The 19,835-nt window shown below is 43.6% G+C and overlaps 1 protein-coding gene across 5 annotated transcripts in view; it reads right to left on the minus strand.

Annotated features, from left to right (window-relative positions):
• Positions 1 to 18,660, minus strand: part of zbtb16a (zinc finger and BTB domain containing 16a) — a 122,818-nt gene extending 104,158 nt beyond the window's left edge. For 2 of the 5 annotated variants that reach the window (XM_029448911.1, XM_029448907.1), the window contains exons 1-2: positions 11,830 to 11,952; positions 7,412 to 8,726 (exon numbers count right to left, since the gene is read on the minus strand). In XM_029448911.1, the coding sequence (XP_029304771.1) occupies positions 7,412 to 8,637 (1,226 nt within the window). In that variant the 5' untranslated portion in view covers positions 8,638 to 8,726; positions 11,830 to 11,952. Of the gene's footprint in view, positions 1 to 7,411; positions 8,727 to 11,062; positions 11,409 to 11,719; positions 11,787 to 11,829; positions 11,953 to 18,559 lie in introns of those variants that run through there. The other 3 variants (XM_029448910.1, XM_029448909.1, XM_029448908.1) reach the window with 3 other exon arrangements.
• Positions 18,661 to 19,835: the final 1,175 nt, after the last annotated feature.

A 19,835-nucleotide genomic window follows, 5' to 3' on the forward strand; every position in this document is an offset into this window, starting at 1 on the left:
AATTATGGTTTTAAGCTTTATGCCATGATTTACCCAACTGATCCCTCCTGGATTACAGCGCAGCTTAAAACGTGTCGGTCGGCGCTAAAGCTCCAAGTCGCCTTGACATTCATTGCACTCCTGCCACGACGCTCGCCGAGCGGCATGTCAGATGCCACGAGTATAGATCGGATAGCATTTTGAAAAGGCTGACAGGCAGGTAGGCCGCTCGGTGACGTCCTTCTTTGGGAATCAAATGTGGATTTCTTTGAATTTTAACCAAAGTAACATTAAACGGTTCAGGGTCTCAAGTGACTCATTTCATAACGATGATTTACTGAAATAATTCAATACTATGACATGTATTAAGAAAAGTATTGACATATTGAATAAACAATGTGTTCACACGCCCACTTGTTTCTATTTATCCTACAAAAACAATTTGGCACTTTTCTAAAGATCAATTAAAATCTGTAATTTTGTCAATTAATTCTTGTTGTGTTAAGTTTTGATTTGATTTAAATTAAGACAAGTTAGTTAGTTAGTCAAGTCTAAGCTACTTTAATGTAAACAAATTCTAATTATTGCAATAATTCGTCCTTTCATACAGCGAATAGTGTTCACCGCATCTCCACCTTTAATTGTCCGTTTTATAATGAACGCTAGTCTTTTTATCAATTCAACACGAGCATAATGACCCGTTCTTAGCGTGCATTACCAGTAACAGGAATGATTGGAATTATGACGGCCGTTTGATTTAGATTTCCATTCATCTGTTGCCGAGACCCTCCCAGCTCGTGAGCAGACAGCCAGCACTAACCCAGCAATCACCTGTTGAGCAACACACGTTTCCTTGGACTCTGAAGAGGTGGATTAAAAATGCACATGGTGATGCTCTGTCCTCAGTTTCCTACCTGAGAGCTCCTTTGTGACAGGTGACGGTGGAGAGAATGGGGGGTAATTTTTATGACCAGCTTCTTAGCGTGCTGTATCACTCCATTGGGGCCCCTTGCCAATCTCTGGCAAACCATTCAAGTGGCAACAAAGAGGCTAATTAGAAGCTCTCTCGCTGGAAGCCCGCGGAGGGCTCTGGTTTGATACTTCCCAGGGAGGCTAGGGGGCCTCTGAGGTGGCAGTTTTTTTTCTCTCACACACACACACACACACACACACACACACACACACACACACACACACACACACACACACACACACACACACACACACACACACACACACACACACACACACACACACACACACACACACACACACACACACACACACACACACACACACACACACACACACACACACACACACACACACAATTTGCGAGCACACTTGGGTTGGCCCTTTGGCTCTAGCACATTTGCTCATTGTGGCCATCCTCCTTACGGTCTGCCAGAGCAATAGAATCAGAGAGGGGGAACCGACACATCTTCTTTCATGTGGCGGGGACCCAGAGAGGGGATGCTAATGGGATATCGATGGGATTAGAACCCAGAGCGTTCAGGTCCAGGAGAACAGAGGCAGGGCTCTATGAACTAGAACTAAAACCCACTCAGCTTTAAGGCCAGATCATTCTAATTCTATTGACTTTTTTCCTTTTTTAATGGGAAAGTTGACAATGATGCATGCACCTTAATACAGTATGAAAGTCTGCCAAGAGAAGAAGGGCTGGAACTCTAATAAAAAGGTTTAGAAAATAAAAAAAAGAATACTCTTAAATCATTGTCCCTGCTGAAATCCCATCACTGTGCATTTACAGAGAAACAGTGGCACAACCTCTTTCCCTGCCAACACTCACAGCAGCTTCTGGGAGTAGAGATAGACATCAGGAAGTTAAGGCCGATAACACATTTGCATGTCACCTGAGAACTGCTTGTAATTAGTACTCCCCTTGAGCCCCCCACCACACCCCCCCTACAGCATTGCGAAACAAAAACAAAAAAACGCACGCTCACATGGACACACACAAGGCCAACTTCCAGTACAGTATGTTATCCTTATCCCTCCCTCCAGACCACAAGGCCCCCACAGGGACAAAAGATAGGGGCCTCAGTGTGTTCGTTTCATAGCAGCCCCTGCCAGACCGCATCAGCAAAGGCCACGTCTGCCGAGCGCTGTTAGCCACACAGAGGCAGCTGGTCGCACCAAGTCAAGCTGCTAACTTTTATTTCACAAGCACCTCCCTCCACCCTTATCTCAGGGTGGGTGGTGATCTAATTAGATCGCCTCCCTCCATTGCCATAGCCACTGTCTAGATATTAGACTGCCCCCCCCTTCCCCTTCTGTTTCTCTCCCTCCCTCCCTCCCGTTACAAAAAAGCATTTCAATTCCTTCAAAAGAAATCAGCTTCACCAGATTGAAGATGATGACTCGCCACCTGACGACACCGCAAGACTGCACGACAATGACATGTTTGATCTGTGCTAAGGTGTGTGTGTGTGTGTGTGTGTGTGTGTGTGTGTGTGTCTGTGTGTGTGTGTAGTCCATTCCACATGATGTAGCCCCCTGTGTTAAGTCTTTAATCGATACATCTCCCTATCCTGACAGTGAGGACAGAGCCCAGATCTGAGATCAGAGCGATGGCGGTGTAAATCTTTACGGTTCAACCAGAGCCTTTTAAAGCCTGTCTATAATTGGGCCTCAGCCAGCAGCTGCCTCAGCTGCAGCTATCACCGTGGGCCTGGTCAAAGCGCCAGTTCCTCGGGGGCATAAACAAACACCGCACCTCCAATAAGGGTAAAAAAGCACCTGTGTGAAGATAAAAAGAGAGAGGATGTGGCAACCAGACTTGAATAAGCCGTTTGCCGTTGTCTGTGGTTGAGGTATTTCTTGAAGGTGTTTTCGTTAAGTGAGGTTTTTTGTGCTTTTGGATTATTACACCAACATGTACTGTACCTCCGAGTGCAATCCAGGGAGACTTAGCTCACTGAGTGATTTCAAATAGAGGGTAATCCAGTGCCATGTAATGGATGCTTTGTTGACGGGCTTCTTTCAGGAAGCAGGAAAATGCTTGCACAGTTTTACAGGTTAGGATCATAAGCTTGAAACTGCTTTAGTTTGAGTTATCGTATTTCAGACCAAAAGGTGATGTACTGCGTCCGTAGAGCAGGACTGATACAATGAAGCAAACGTCTGACTGCCTTCTTCAAAGACTATCCCCCATCATTTTCCCAAAATACAACCTGCAGCTACAAAATCCTGTTTTTCTAGCACAGTCATATACTTGGTCAACACGCACAGAAGTCACACATGCTCTCTGACGCTCGGTTACTCAGCCTTCCCTTCAGATAGACAGGGGTGCTATATATGACCACCATGTTTAACAGTTGGATATCAATGCTGTGTGATCATGGTAGCAGCTACTGTGCAGCAGAGCTTGTTGGACCCAACAATCTTTAGTAGCACCTTCACAAGTATTTCCATTTCCTACAGATCCCAACAGAACCCACGTTTGGGTAAAGATGGCGGGTGGAACTGAGGAAGGATGAGGAAGTGGAAACCAGCACAGCTGATTGTGAAAGATACCCGTCAATCAAGCAAACATGCAGTAAAACTTCAATACACTCCACTATCTCAGTGGAGAGATGACTCTCGAAATGACACATGACAGGAAGTGATATCATCTATGAAGATTATGGTTTGCCTTTCCGAAAGATTTGTTTTCTTTTCAATTAAATCTTACGCAAGTACAGATCATTTTAAGCCAGCATCTATCAACCTTTTGTTGCACATTAGCAGTCATCATCATGGTGGCCAGTGGAACTCATCTACCCAGTTGAATATGTAGTAAGAAAGCAGCGGTTAATGGTTGATCATGGCCAAAGCACACAATTGTCAGTGTGTAGGAAAACAGCTTGTATACCTTCCACTGGCTTCACCTCAACGCGCAGGGTATGTGTGTGTATGTGCATACATCGTTATCACCTCCAACAAACGCTATGGGCCGCTATCTGGGCTAAATCTGCTCTTGGTTTACTGAGGAAGAGTGCCAAGGGTTATCTGTCTCACTCTGATATGCACAGATAAGGGCCTTGGGCCCACTGTTTAAACACCTGGGGCCCGGGGTATTAGAGCACCCTCAGTACCCCTTTGCCACAAAAGGAGAGGAAATGGAAGACTGAGCGCTGGCTGCTGCTGCTGAGGGGACTGTGTGTAATAAGTAATGAACACACCAGTGTGTGCGCGCGTGTGGAGGTTAATGCAGAGGTGGTTATTTACACCACTCCCCCCCCCCCCCTCGTACCCCAATACTTCCATCAATACAACAAAAACATGAGTAAAAAAAAAAAAAGACGAGAGGCAGGAATTTATTGACTCGTCTCATTCATGTACCCCTCTCCCCCCTTCAGGCTGTATTATGAAAAGACAAGAGGTAAAGCATTGATGGTTATCAGTAATGTTTAACGGCTATATGCTGGAAAAGCTCTGCTCTAAAATAGGCTCTTTTTTCACTTATGTGATGTACATTACAGCGAGGGTCAGTCATTTGCATGAGAATGGACGATTAAGTGAAAGAGATAAACCCAAGGCTAGTTCCCGTGAATTGGATGTTGTGTTTGGAATACCAAGCAGAGGAGGCTTTTTTTCTTCTTTCCCCCACCACTGCAGAATTAGCCCCCTGCATCATGCATTTATTTTCCCAATAATCACTCTGGCCCTTCCTGTGTTGATTGTTTTCTCAGTGCAAGGGTTACTAAAATATTGCTGTAATCCTGTCTCCCTGAAGCAGTAACAACAGTCACCCTGGGCTTCCTTGAAGGAATAAATCCCGGGCTTGTCAATGGGGAAGTGGTGGGGCGGACTATTGGAGGAGAGATGGGGGGGGGGAAGATGTGGTGGTCAGATGGGGATTGCTTGGATTCAGTCAACCTATATGGCACCTATAATGTACGGCCTTTCATTAAAGCTAAAGTGCCAATAAAATATCTGGGTTTTATTACGGGAAATCACATTTTTGATACCTTACAAAAGCCAAAGTTCTCCAATATAAAAACAAACAGTCACACAATAACTTTACCGGAATAAAGTAGTTTACATTAGAACTAACATATTCATTGTGGAGCTATACGAGCAAAGAATAAATTAAAATGTCAAATCTGACAAGACCGTTTGTGGAAGTGTTGAGGTTACGATACGCAGCCCCTACTTCAAGATATCTTGCACATCTTATGGGCATATGTTTCTATATCCCATAGGTGAGTCCTCACAGACCACTTGTGGAGCCGGTATACAATGGATTCAGTCTGGGTGGGGTGTTTTTTTATGATACAATCCAGGGCACAGAGGAATGAAAGGGAGCAGAGACTAAATTTATACAGGAAGTGGGTACTTTCTGGTGCGTTCATTTTAACATAGACACCTCACACCAACAACCTGTGCCACATCTGGAAACAATTACACTCATGTTTGACTTGACCTGCCTGCACCAAGTGAACTCTGCCCACCTTTTTTTTTATGCGTTTGTTGCAGAGGCAGCGGTGACCCTGACACAGTGGCTGTGGGGGAAATGATGTGTAATTAGTCAGAGGGACCACGACTCTGCTCGTCTGAAATAAAACCTCTTGTATTCCCATCAAAACAATCAGGTGGCCTGACAGGCTGTACACAGACAAAAGGCAAAGACTTGCTGTGCCATCGAATGACCCGCATTGGATTTTGTGAGGACACGAGGAACGCCTGAATTATCAAGCTTCTCAGCGTAGCTCAGCAGACCTTTCATGTGCGGACGGCAAAGCAGACAGCGGATGATGCAATGTTTGATTTCTACACTTCAGGAGGCTGTCAGGACAGCGCGTACAATATTAAACAGTGTCGTGTCGGTGTATCAACCAGTCTAAATTAACCCATTAGCATGCTATGGGGAGAAGCGGGAAGATCAATGCATGAAACGGTTTGGAAATCTCCTTTGATACAAGATTTCCCAGCTTGAGCGAATTGATGAAATTCTTCTTGAAACACAGGCAACCATTTCACACGCCAGACTTTTCTCAAGACAGAGCCTAATGTAGCCGGTCCTTTAACACACTGAGACTACATCACAGCATCTTACACAGAAGCTATAGTGTGTGTTAAAGCCTGCTTAGGAAGAACTGATCATAAGCTGCACAAAATTCACTTTTACTGTTTAAAAATAAAGAAATGTTTTTATATAAGACACAAATAATGAGCACTCATCATGAAGGCCACACACATTTGTAGACTTTTACAGTATCTACAAAACTAAGTATCACCACTCAACACTGCATAACAATTGGTGTAAGGCAGCAAACAAGGACACGTCTCCTGGAGGTAAAAGCCATTATATGATATTCACTATTTTTTAAAAAGACAATATTAAGAACCGAGGAGCTTGGACAGTCGACTTCTCAGCCATGCATACCAATATACTCAAGTATGAGGGGATGGGTGATGGGATTCAAATCCTCACGTGAACATTAACCACTGTGCATTCCTATTGATTTAAGCAAACATTACAGGGTGAGAAGGTGGCCTTCAAGTAAGGAACGGCCTTGAGTCACGAAAACACTGACTGTGCAAAATCCACAACGAAGTGATGCAAGTACATTCCAGGAGGTGTGTGTACTCTGACTGGACTGATATCATTCTGACAGATGCACATTTATAGAATAACACAAACACAACATGCAGTTTTGAAAAAGTCTGCAGATTTCCAGGCCTTCATTTATTTACATACATTGATGGAAATAGCGGTGCACTGATTTACTGCTACTCCCCTGTCCTAGAACTAGCTGCTTGTCTCAGAGCCCAGCTCAGCACTCATTTCCTGGGCTAACCGTCTACTCTAATTATCAAGCTAATAAGGGCCCCCTTGTGCAGTTATAGGAAAGGGGAGGCGAGTTGGTTCCAGGATGAGGGGGTACCACTTTGGTAAGTGTGTGTGATAGCTGCCGCCCACATCTTGTAAGGCGTGACTAATGGTCTTTGACAATGTTACGACAGCAGTCACCTGGGCCGGCTGAAGGAGTGCATCTCTGGGCCTGAGCCACACAGAACTCAGGTGTCCAATAAAAGGATCACACTTGGGTTATTGTATTACTTGTCATACTGACATACAAAATGAGCGGTATTAGCTTAAAAAAGGCAGAAGAAAATAAAACAACTAATTTCCTCTATTCTCCACTAACTAAGCCTTAGACAGATGTACTGTCTATATATATATTAATCCTAAGCATAAAAACAGGTGACTTACACCTGGGGAAACCTGATAATTAAGTCCCTGTTACCCAAAGCAATCATGTGCATTATTAATAAGGTGTTTGGAAATTGTGAGGCCAAATGATTTAAGACTTTCTGCCGGGCATAATGCAAACTGCCTAACTAATCTGAAGGCTGAACAGGACCATAAATGTCAAGGCCAAAACAATAAGCATGCAGCTACTCAAAAGAAAACTTGGCTTACCTGTGCTGCTCCACAGAGTCGTTATCTGGTAGTTCTGCACCGCAAACATTGCAACGTTCATGCTGGTTCCTGCCGTCTGGTTTCAAGCCCACTGCCAGCTCCCCGAGCTTGCTGAAGAATTCTCTCTGGATGAAGCTCTGAGGCAGGAGTGCCCCGTAGGCACTGAAGTCCATAGACATTGCCAGGGCTGGGGACATCGGGAGAGCGGAGGCCATGGATGCCGGCATGGACATCATGGTATCTGATTTATGATTGACAGGTAGGGCGTAAAGCGAGGCAAGATGTTTCTCCGTCATTCCGGCCATTGCTTCCAGCCCCATCTGGCTTACATCAACTTGAGGGTCATCGCGGATGTAATGTAGCTCACGGGCACTGGTGATCACGCTGCTTCTGGTTGGTGTTCCTGGACCGTCTCGGTTCCTGTCTTCCCCACTTCGCTCTCCATTGCTGGACGCACTGGACTCCATGTTGGGAGGGCTGTCATGGCCGTTGCCACCCATGTCCACTTGCATCATTTCAGTCTTGATCTCAGTCATCAGGTGGTGGGTGTTGCCGTGGAGAAGTTGTTCAGCTCCGAAGCCCTGCTGGAGCAGAGACTGGCCAATGCTCATCAGGCTGTCCACAGCAGCTTTGGTGGGACTCAGGGTGGAGACACCGAACGAGGTGGAGACCGAGGGACTCTGGTCCACCATGCCAGCCATAATGGCGACTTGCTGGGCTCCTGTCAGATAGGAACTCTCCATGGAATGCTTTTTGGAGTTCTTGGCTCCATTGTGGCCTTTGCGCTCATCATCCTCCTCTGTGCTGCCGTCATTAACATTGACCTCCACGTCATTCTCATCAGAGGACTGGATGGTTTCCAGAATCTTGAGGCATTGCTCTTCCAAGTATTCAATCTCCAGGATCTCTGCTGCATACAGAAGGTCATCCAAGTCCTCCACCTTGGCCTGGAGCGTGGCAGTGTAAGCATACTCCAAAATCTGCTGAAAAGTCTTTGGTGAAAGAAAGTCCAGGGTGTAATGCTGGCTGCTGCGGTGGAAGAGGATCTCGAACATTTTGCTTGTGCAGGCTAGCACAGTCCGGTGAGCGTGGAACTCCTGGCTGTCTACCATGATGACCACGTCACACAGAGTCCCGGCCAGACGCATCTGGTTGGCCTTCTGCAGAAGGCCAGTGGGGTGGTTGGGGTTCTGGAGCTGGATCATACCCATTTTAGATAAATCCATTATGTCGATGCAATCCACGAGGCCGACTCATGAGGCTCGCCTTCCCCGCTCAGCAGTGTGTTTAGCTTTCTGTGTAAACAAGATGAAACCTGGATGGAGAAACAGAAGGAAAGAACATGTGTTATGGTAAATTCTGACGCAACACCAACAATGCTTTCCAGTCTCAACAAATGCAATCCTATTGTTTTTTTATTTAATTAAGGAATCTTCCTTTTTAATCAAATGCATAAAAATCATCTTTATCCAAAAGCAAATTCATTAAATACATTTTGAAAATAAAAACGTTATGAATTTGTCCACACATCCGTTGAAAGTACACCATTATTTATTTCCTAAATGCTAAGTGTGAAGTCAGTGGAGTTTCAAATTGCAAACATCCTGCAGGGATGGCACACACACTCTGCAGTCGCATTGTTCTCAAAATCAGCGGAGAGTATTGACTGTAGATTTCTGAAGAGAGACAATTTGTGAGCCGTCCAACAGGCTCACCCTGCATACCAATCAGTCCAACATATGTTATGTTATAAAGAAGTCTTGGTTTGGTTATCTGATGGGGATGTATACACAATTTAACAAGTGTGAATTGTGGTTTTTCCACTGCTGCTTGGCTCACAAAGACAGTCAGCAGCCTTTCTGAAATTAAATAGCATCTTACTCAGTATTCTCATCACAGACGGGAGCAGAGAGCAGCGGCCAGAAACGGATGGCAGCAGAACACAACGCTGCAGCACCAAACACCCTGCTCTGCTCTCACTAATGTTGAATATCCAAATGAATGAGAGTCTCTGACCGCTTAACTCGTTTATCTAAAGTTATCAGGGCAACATGTTGCTCCCCTTCAGATCTACAGCATACTCCCACTAACACAATGAAAAGAGGGTTAAAATAAAATAGTCCCACCACTAAATATACTTTAAATGAAGGACTATGTGTGCGACGCCTAACATGATCATTCAAGCATCATTATGACCTACACTGAAACAATGCTCTCTTCATTGTTACAATTAAAAAAGCAGTCTTGCCACGACATATACTCTAAATGAATGGATGAATGAATGAATGGCCACCAGCTAAGTGCCTCTATTGACCCACATCCTGAATGAGATCATTGATGTCCAATTTTTATCTACTCAATTTATTCAATATATGACAAATACCGTCATGACACATTTTCAAAATGTTCATTCAAATTATCAAAAGCTTAGTTTTTATTTTCAGATCTTCGATTTCATTTTTATTTGCAAACATAAGGAATAAAGAGAGAAGTTTGTGAGCACTTCTTTTCCTTCCTCCCCGCCTGAGAACAATACACACTCGCATCAAACACGTAGAAAAAAGAAAGGACATATCATCAAGCTTCCAGCTAGACGACGACTTTTCTTAAAAATAAACTAAATAATAACATTCCCAGATATGCAAGCTCACTTAAAAAAAGAAGAAGAAGAAGAAGAAGCCTAAATCAGAGCGGATGTAAATTGTGCTGGCAGCTATTGTTTGTGGCAAGGATCATGGAAAATAAATAATCTTGCTAGTTTGTTTTTTTAGGCACGTTGATAACATCGATTTAAGAGGTAATGATGAAACCACAGGTTCTCATCTAGCCGAGCTCAGCCTCCCAGTAAGCAGAGGTCATGCCTAAAACCCGACATTATCTTTATTACAGGTATGCCAATAGCTGCGATTTATGGCCCCGTAAATGGCCAATGCTTGTTGCGCTCTGTGGGCTGCCAACCAAGCTGTGGCTTCACTGAGACACAATGTAAAGTTGCTGTTTGGAGACTTTATCGCGTCCGTTAGCTCTCCATTAATAAAAGGACAGAGCTACGTGCGTCTAGACAGCGTTAATATTGGCCACCAGACAAATCACACAGCGCGTTATGCATTATGCAAAACATCACGCACTACATTAAGTACATTAAGCCAGGAGATATGTTCTCGCTGGAGGACAATGTAGACCGCTGACAATAACCACATCGGGCCGACTTCACAGAAAGCAGCATAATCAATCGGATCACGAGTTGTCTGCCATAGCGCGCCTTGGCGACCCAGCCACAACAAGAATAAACAGCGTTCAATATTCCAGACCACGAGCCTCACTGACACACACAAATGTGGAGAAAGCAAAATGGTACAGCGTCTCTAAGGGGAACAATCAGAGACATTGAGCGTGCTTAAAAAGTATACACGAGACAGACAGCTGCCAGAAGCTCTCCCTGATTCAAGCCAGCTCTCCTCTGATCAACGCACAGGTGGACTTTGTTTGAGGCAGAATGCAATACTCAAACACTGGCTCTTTAAAATGTAAGAGAAGGCGGAATTATCTAGAGAAATATGCCTAAAGGATACAGAGGAAAATAGAGTGAAAGGGGGAAGAGAGGGATCAGACAGTCTCGATAACGAATCAATTTGCCATTGCATCTGTTACCCAGTCAGTTCTCCACCTCACAGTATCCTGCGCGTGCTCCTGCGAATCGATTATTGGTCACCAATCAAACATCTAGGCTAGTTGCCTGTCAATCAATTGTAGTGCGACTGTACAGTGACTGTATTTGGGTTTGTTTCGGGTATAAAGACCAGTGTCCCCAGTCCTCATCGTGATGTCATCACGGCTAAATGAGCCACACCAGTGCGTCTGGAGACACAAGGACGGGCAATAGTGTCGCTGTCTAAAAATTGCACAATTTCCATCAAAATGAGCAAACGCGATTTCTCCAGTAAAGTCACATGGAGCGGGGCGTCATATGTTGTCTGGCTCCCGGTGAAGCAGCCAGACCTCACGTCCTCTAGCTGCGATCTCCAGCATACTAAACCAGACCGAGAGCGAGAGAGAGAGAGAGAAGAGAGAGAGGAGAGGGGGGGGGGGGGTTACGTCAACCTTAACATCTCTACAATAGACTACCGTGCGTTAATGCAAACTTCAACACCTTGCAGCGCAATCAGGAAAACACTTGTTTTCACCCAGCACTCCGGTGCGCAGATCCAACTTGCGTGCCAAAGTCGCGTTTACTGTTAACTTCAGCATGAGGTTGAACGGGGACAAGCAAAACGATCCCCAGCGCTAAAAATGCATCAAAATACTCACATGGTGAATTAAAATACACAGACTAAACAGTGGTGGACGCATGCAGAGTAGCGGGGTTGGCACTTGTCGCCGGGAAACTGCAGCTGCGTTTAGCCCGGATTGGTACTCACCTAAGTTGCACGTTTTGATTCCGTATAGTGTAGGGGGAGTGGGGCTACAGCATAGTAAGGCAGTTCGCAGAACCCGCTCTCTCAACACGCACTAACTCCTTTCTTCTCTCGCCTTAGCAAATCAACACGGCGCTGACGTCAACGCAGCCAGTCAGCCAGACGAGCAGCAGGCAGGCGGGCAGCCGGCTCTGCGCTCCAGCCACACAAACACTAAGAAAGTGAGACACCTAGGGGGCTGTCTCATGTCAAACGGCTGTGTTACAGTATGGCAGTGAAAGGTGAGCGACACTGCCCTCCCTCCAGCTGTTTGAATGCACATTCAGCCTACAGTTCTCAAACTACAGCCAGGGGCACACTTAATTGTTTGGCGGTCCTATAGGAAACATCAGCGTGGGAACTCCTACAGGCTCCTCTATGTTTGAATCCGTCCAAACTATACTTGTGTTTAAGTGGGAGCAGAGCTCAGACAAGGTGAATGCAGGTTAACTGGGGAAACACTGCAGGTGCTTAAAATCAAATAAAAATCATGTTATTCATCATATATTCTGAATATTTATATAGATGTTACAATCTCAAGCAAAGAAATGTGCAGGAAGATAACAACATGTTGAGTTTTCACATTCATTTGAAGTCTTAATGTATTAAAAATTGAGAGGAACTGGGAGTGATTTACTGCAGGACCCATGTGGCATGATAACCTTTATTTTCTTTTATGTCTAAACAATTTATTTCTCAATTCAAACTACTACTTTTATCATTTGTTTTACATTTGACATTTATGTTAAAGAAATGCCAAACCATGAAAGACAGGGAGAGATCAGTGGAGATTATATTATGAATTACTTAAATGCATAATGTTTAATTACACCAAGGTTTAGCAGTTTAATCTGTTATTATGTCCTGAATTGTATTTATTTTATTTTTTTAAGGACAAAAAGTACAAAGTATTGTATTTAAAGAAACAAATGTCATTTTCTTGAGTCTCTTTTAGATGCACTCTTGTTCTAAGATACTGACACTAATTTGAAGAAAATCCATAAAACAAAAGAAAGTGCGGCGGGAACAACTGGCCCTTCTTTTATTGTCTAATAAAATATATGTCCTTAATGATCAATGTAGTGAAGGAGTCTCAGCCGCATGGTTTTTGCAGTGCATTAACAACCCTTAATTGTTTCTCAGCGTAGCTTTAATTTTCCTCTTGCTTTTCTTTTCTTCTGTTGACCAATAACCGGGACGCTGTGCATGGCACACCTCATTATTGTTCGGCAACACATAACTCTTGCAGTCTTTTATAGTAAAAGCGTACTTTAGAGCGGCTCTGAAAATAAACCTGATTGATACTTTTCCCTTAATGATGATCACTGACTGCAGTTTATTCTTTACCCATGGTTTTATTTCACAATATTTTATTTCTATTGTTTTGTTCCCTGTAAGTGCTCATTGGAAGCTCTTACTTTGAATTACAAAACAAGTCACAAATACAAATTGTCCGTCATTTAAGTGTTTGATTTTTGTCTGTTTGATTTACAAATGATGGTTGACTCGTAAGGAAGAGGAGAGTGCACGGTGAACGTTGTATATATTTACATACACACAAACTTTTATGCCTCAAAGTTTTCCTTTAACATCTCAACATGCACCAGAGGGACGGAGCACAACAACGATGTTACGATTCACTTTCTACATCCCCTGACTGTTTCTACAGCGCCACAAGGAGGTTGACATCTTGTGTTTTCACTGAGTCTACTTTATTGTTTTTGGAGATCATATAAGACGACAAACATACAGAAATGACTTCGCTCATTGATTCAGGCTCGTGTCTACACGGGGGTGAAATCAAATATATTCACCACTGACTATTGCATCCAACTGAGGGTCCATCTTAATCAACTGTGAGCTGGTCACTGGCACGTTTGCACTTCATTAGCATATCTGAAGTGTTTTCACTTTATGAGTCTTCAGGCATCATTCTATTGTTTTCACTGCTTCATGGAGTCCTCGTGTCTGCAGTACTACTCCAAACTAATGTGAGAGAGTTGTCAGAAGTGACTCTGAATCTAAAGAAGCTGGCGGGGGGGTGGGGCTCATCCTCCGGGATGATGAGTTGAGTCACCTTCGTGCCTCAGGCTCACATCAACACTTCACTGACTGACGCTGATAAAATGGAAGCAATGGACAAGTCGGGTCAGAGGAGACTATCTGAGGGAGGCCGGGGTCGTCCAGCGTCTGCAACAGATCACTCAACGTGTGCAATCAATCAGCAGCGGTCGACAGCACACTGTGGTGTGTGGCGCTGTGCTGAGGAGGAAGCATTAACATTAATATGAACAAATAACAATGGGTGTCTCGTAGCCGAGGAGTAAAGTTCTGTTCAACATTGTTCTTTGGTGTGTTTAAGGGGCTGCCTACAGTGACCTATAAAGGTCTTCAGCGTGCACTGCTTCAACGTCTTGCAACGACAAAGCTTCCTCTGTAAATCCGACACAGCCTTCCTCATTCTATATTTTATTTTCCTGTGACCATCGTGCACCAACTGTTGGACTGTTGAGGCTCCAGTGTGCTTTAAAATATGTCATTGTCAAACTCTGCCTGAATCCCCCTTTCTGCAGAGATGTCCAGGGTGTGTGACAGTGAGGCAGCGAACGTCTCTCTTAAGTTCATTTGTATGATTTGTCTCACTGACGATACAAAGACACAGGAGTCTTGGAGAGCGGGATGGATGCAGCCAGAAGCAGGCTCCCCTCGTGCGAACAGGTACAAACACTTGTGGCTTCAGATGTGCTCGGACCACGTGACACATGACCTTGATTGTTTGAAGCGTACCGAGACCTTGACGTACCGCTCCTGCTAATGGCACTTACCTCTCGTTGTACCGGAAGATGTTTTTCAGATTGCCGGTTGAATATAGAACATTCGCTTCACATATTTATAATTTCTCCTCGTCAGAAAAGGCACGTGAGTAGAGTAAATCAGCATTTGCGTGGATGGTCATACACTGTAGAACAAGAGGAGGATCCGTTGGTCGAACATGCAGGAGCCACTCATCCTAAATGTGGAAAATACAACAATTGTAATCGTATATATATCCTATTTGCAACTGCTGCATTGACCTACTTCCCTTTATTGCAGTCATTAAAGCTGTATTAAATCTACTTTTATCAGCGGCAGAATTAACTGTATCATGGTAACTTTGACAAAACCAAAGATGTTGGACTGAAAAATTATTAAAAAACTCAATTTGATGTAATCCAGGTAGAAACATGTGTTAATATTGGTTTAGATTTAGTTTCTAAGTAGCTGAGATGATTCAATGTTCACTCCCCCTCCAGTAGAACGTACCACAATTCACAACTCTGTCCTCCCATTTAGTTTGAATGTTAAAGCGGCAACAGGTCTGGGTTCTTGCACCAGGTTGTAAGTAGTCACACAGTTTATAGCGGTTTCAAAATGGAAAGCATAGGTTTGAAGGGGGCTTTAAGGGAAATCTCATTTCCTTTAAAATACGGCGGTGCTCTGGGAATTTTAAGATTCATCCGGGCACGGATCACAGAGTGCTTCATTACCTTTGAGCTGCGTGCTGTGCAGGCTTACCCAGGGATAAAGAAAAAGGCACTCCCTTAATCTGGCAATAATCCACCGTTTTACTGAGGGAAAGGAAGATGAGGGCTAAATTATAAAAAAGCAGATCATCACTGCACTTTAAAATAATACCAAGAGTGAGGAAAAGACGGGCTTGCCTGCAGGAAGTTTTAGAAATGTGACCATTGACTGTTAATCGTGGCTCCTGTGTGAGGCGGGTTACCTACAGCGGGCTGCTCCCATCCTGTTCCCACAGCTTCCTCTTTATTTTGTGGAGAAAGCGGGAGATCAGCGATGAAGACAACACCAAGATTACGTTAATATTCTACGGCGTTCCATTTAATTAACACCAATTGAACTTGTCTTAGTAGTAGTGGTGGCTGATGTTTGAATGTATTGAGTCACTGAAATGTGTAAAGGTTTATAATTACTGTTGAACATGTTAAACATAAAGTGTTTCTTTTATTGTCCTCAAACCACATGAAGACAATTGATCCTACGAACAAGTGTTGTGTGTGTGGAAGAATATCTGATTCCATTGTTGTGCAAAAACACTTCAATATTTAATCATTACAATGAGAACAGGTACTTCATTACTACTATTGCAGTGAATCCCACAAACAACGTCCTGCTGCTTCACATACTCACAAGAGCAGCACATTTATATTAATCCGCCGCTGAAAACAGTCCCAACAAATGCCCCATTTGCTCCTGTATGAGTCATTCTCTAGAAGCTGCGGTTTGAGGACGTGATTGAGCATTTATTAAAGTTTTTATAGATTTATATCTTCAGTAGGAATCATTAAGTTTGGAGCCCAAAGACGGGTATGAATTTAGAAAGAGACGACTAACCTGTTTTTGGTGTTTTCGTAGGATTTGTTGGCAGAAAGAAAAACTACAATAACTTAAGAATAATCTTTCAAATGTTCTGAGCTTCACTCCTTTAATCTGTGGCTCGTCTAATTTCAATCTTCCTCATGCATTTATTTGATTGATTTAAACGACTACAGAGGTTTGTTGGTTTGTTTATTCGTCTGTTTGTCATCCGGATTATGGAAGGACTACTCGCCCAATTTGCATGAAACCTGGTGGACGGGTGTAGCGCGGGCGCAGGAAGAAGAACCTTTTACATTTGGGAGCGGATCCAAATCACGGGGCGGATACACTGATTATTCGTCACTGCAGAAGGGTATTTGGCCGTGGTGGAGGTCTGCGCTGTCCGAGCGCTCTTCTAGTGACCCCACATTCATTCATCCTGCAGGTGAAGCACAATTTAAAGTGCTCTGTAATGTATTTGTAAATAAAGTTTAGGTTGAAAGATGTTTTTTACGATGCATTCTTGTGCAAACCTGGGTAACATTTCTGTTCCCATGTAGGAAAGTATTTCAGGTTAACATGTCCGTATGTAGCTCTGCTGACCAGAGTCCCCATTGTCTGTGTCCTGTGTAGGCATGGCGCTTGGAGGAGGTGTGTGTGTGTGTGTGTGTGTGTGTGTGTGTGTGGGGGTGTATAGGCCCCACACAGTGGACCTTTGTGAAACTCTGCCCATGCAGCCACTCTGAATGGACTCTTTTTACACTTGTGTAAACCTGGGGCGTCTCCGGCACTGAGGCCACGCCTCTCTAACCCCTGACCCCTCACCTCTGACCTTTTGCAGGATTTGGTGGGGAAGTTCTTTTTGCTCGCCATGTGCTCATGAGTAAAGCCAAAAATCACAGTTAAGATCTTAGTTTAACCCCCGAGCCTCTCAAATACATGACTGCAAAACACAAGTGCGCAGTTTAAACCGTTGACAGTAAAGTTTAAACAAGATTTAATAAATAAAACAAATCTAAAGAACAGTTAATGTTAGAAGACAAATGTCTGATGTGATCCAAACTAATTCTACTAAACCAGTTCAAACCTTTCTGACCCCTGAATGACCAACCTCTTTGTGTTTGCCAAGTTACAGCTTTGTCCACACACACACACACACACACACACACACAGAATGGGCAAACCTGCTTCAGGTTAATGGGTGAAATGGCCATGTTGACCTAGGTGTTTTATTTACCGAGCGCCTGTTTACTTCTCCATTCCAAGCCGTCAGCTGCACCCTCAGAGGACAAACTACAGCGCTTAACAGAATCCTCGGGATCAATACTGCTCTTGTCTTGAATGGTAAAAGAATGGCAGCCAAACAAACTGAGTTTGTGTGGTCAGTTTCAGGTGAAGAGTACCTTGACCCAAGACTCTGCAATCATTTCTTAGCTAAGCACTGGCAGACTATCACAACATGGGGGGGGGTGATACGTTTGTGAAAAGGATAATAAATGATCGCCTGAAGATAAGTTTTTGTGCACTTTTCACCTCAAAAGAAAGGAATATATTAGTTAGATACACTGGCTCTACATATAACGGCCGAATATCAGATTTCATATGAAGATTTATTCACTGCTGCTGAGAAAAACGTCTTTTATTGACAAATGAGGAATTAATTTACAAAAGATTCTTTATTTACCGTCCTTCACGGATTACAGAGTGCTTCTTACAAGCTGACACATGTCTGGACTGAGCCACACGCGGTTCAGGGACGAATACCTGGAATTATTTCGGCACAAAACGTCAACACCTCTCGTAGGACAACATTGTTACTTTGTATCTGCGTGACAATGACATTCATGCATACTTTCAACATTAGTATCCTTGTACATGCGAGTGCATTCCACTTGTATAAAGTTTCAACGAAAGAAATCTGAGAATGTAAATACACTATTCACCATGAAGAGGGAAGAGCAACGTGTACGTCCTGAAATATACAGATGAATACAAACATACAAGAATGACTTAAGGTCATACAACAATAACATTTATGTATGAATATAATGTGAGCTCCATCACACTTGTGGTAGAGCGGCAGCATGACATCATTTGTGCTTCTCTGCAAAGCATCGAACTCAAATACAAGAACATAAAGTTTTCCTAAACAATTCAACGTGTGCACGACACTCAGTATTACCAGTATCACGAAGCATTTACATAATTAGTCATTTGTTTCAAAACAAGTTGACAAAACAAGTCACTAAAGTCAGATTGCATTGACCGCAATATGTAGATTGTTTAAGAACGATATCTTCACAGAACATTTTATTGTGTATGCATCAAAAAATACCTTTGATTCCCGTTGAAAACTCGCCGTACACTCGTCACATGGCAGCATTGATCTCACTCTGTGAAGGAAGAGCTGAAGGGATCTGGTTGTGGAAACTGCAGCGCCCCCTGGGGACTACGTGGAGTCCTGCACACGTTAACCAAGTCCTTGAGACGCCTCAATCAGGTCAAGCTTTATTCTCAACAAGATGTCACGCCTCAGAATACGTGAGGTGTCGTGCATAGTATGATCACCTTATGGAATAACCTGCCCGCACATGTTGCGCGTTGATGGTTCATTATTAAGCGAGAGAGTTCTGCAACGGTGGAACATTGTGTTTATGTTGCATTTTGTTTCTTCCCGTTGATTTGCGCGTTGTGTTCGAGGACCGCTTAATGTTTTCAGTGCTGTGTCATAATACTCTTCGTGTACTCGCAGGTCTGACAGTTCGCCGTGACATCGCCGCTGGGCGTGATCACAGGTGCAACAACGCGCACTTGTGATCACGCCCTGCCTCTCGTGACGACGTGGTGAAAACATCAGGGTGTGTGTGAGCTGAAGTCCCAGCGGGGAACATTTGGATTCTAAACCAAAATAGTGATTTGATCCTTTTGACAACACTTTGGGCCATTTAAATATTAAATATTACACATTAAAATAATGGACTCGCCTTTTTCACGTTATTGAATAAATGCACACAGCACTGATCCCCTGCATGTATGTACGTATACTGTACACGCATGTGACAGGCTGCCACATTAACTTGATGCCTCCCGGCTCTACGCTTGTGGAGGTCATTGAGAACAAAACAACAACATGAGAATAAAAGAAGAGACACGGCACACGACACATATCGACTCTGCACTCCTGTATCTGTGAGTACACAGACTACTTATGGCTTTTTTCCACAATATTCTTTTAGATTTGCTAAATGAACACTGATAAGGCTAAGAGGAAAATGAGATCAGTGTTAATTAAGAGAGCTATTGTTTAGTGATCGTTTGAATATCATCTCTCACATATGAATTTCTAATTAAATCCTCAGTTCATTAACGCGGCTTCAAGCCTTTAATCTGTTCTGGTTTAGGTGAGACACAGGGACAAGGGAGTCTGGCACAGACCTGCGCAGACAAACACAAAACCCCACATGGACTTTGGTGGGGTAATTTTCTCATTAATAATTAACATATTTGAACCCATTTACACTCTTCTCCATTGTGAGCTGATCTCCTCGGTTGAAGAAATCACAACAGGGAAGCGTTGATCTGAGAGGAGAGAGCCAGTTACAGTCTGACAG

The sequence above is a fragment of the Cottoperca gobio genome, chromosome 14 (genome assembly GCF_900634415.1).
Source record: "Cottoperca gobio chromosome 14, fCotGob3.1, whole genome shotgun sequence".
NCBI classification, from domain to species: Eukaryota; Metazoa; Chordata; class Actinopteri; order Perciformes; family Bovichtidae; genus Cottoperca; species Cottoperca gobio.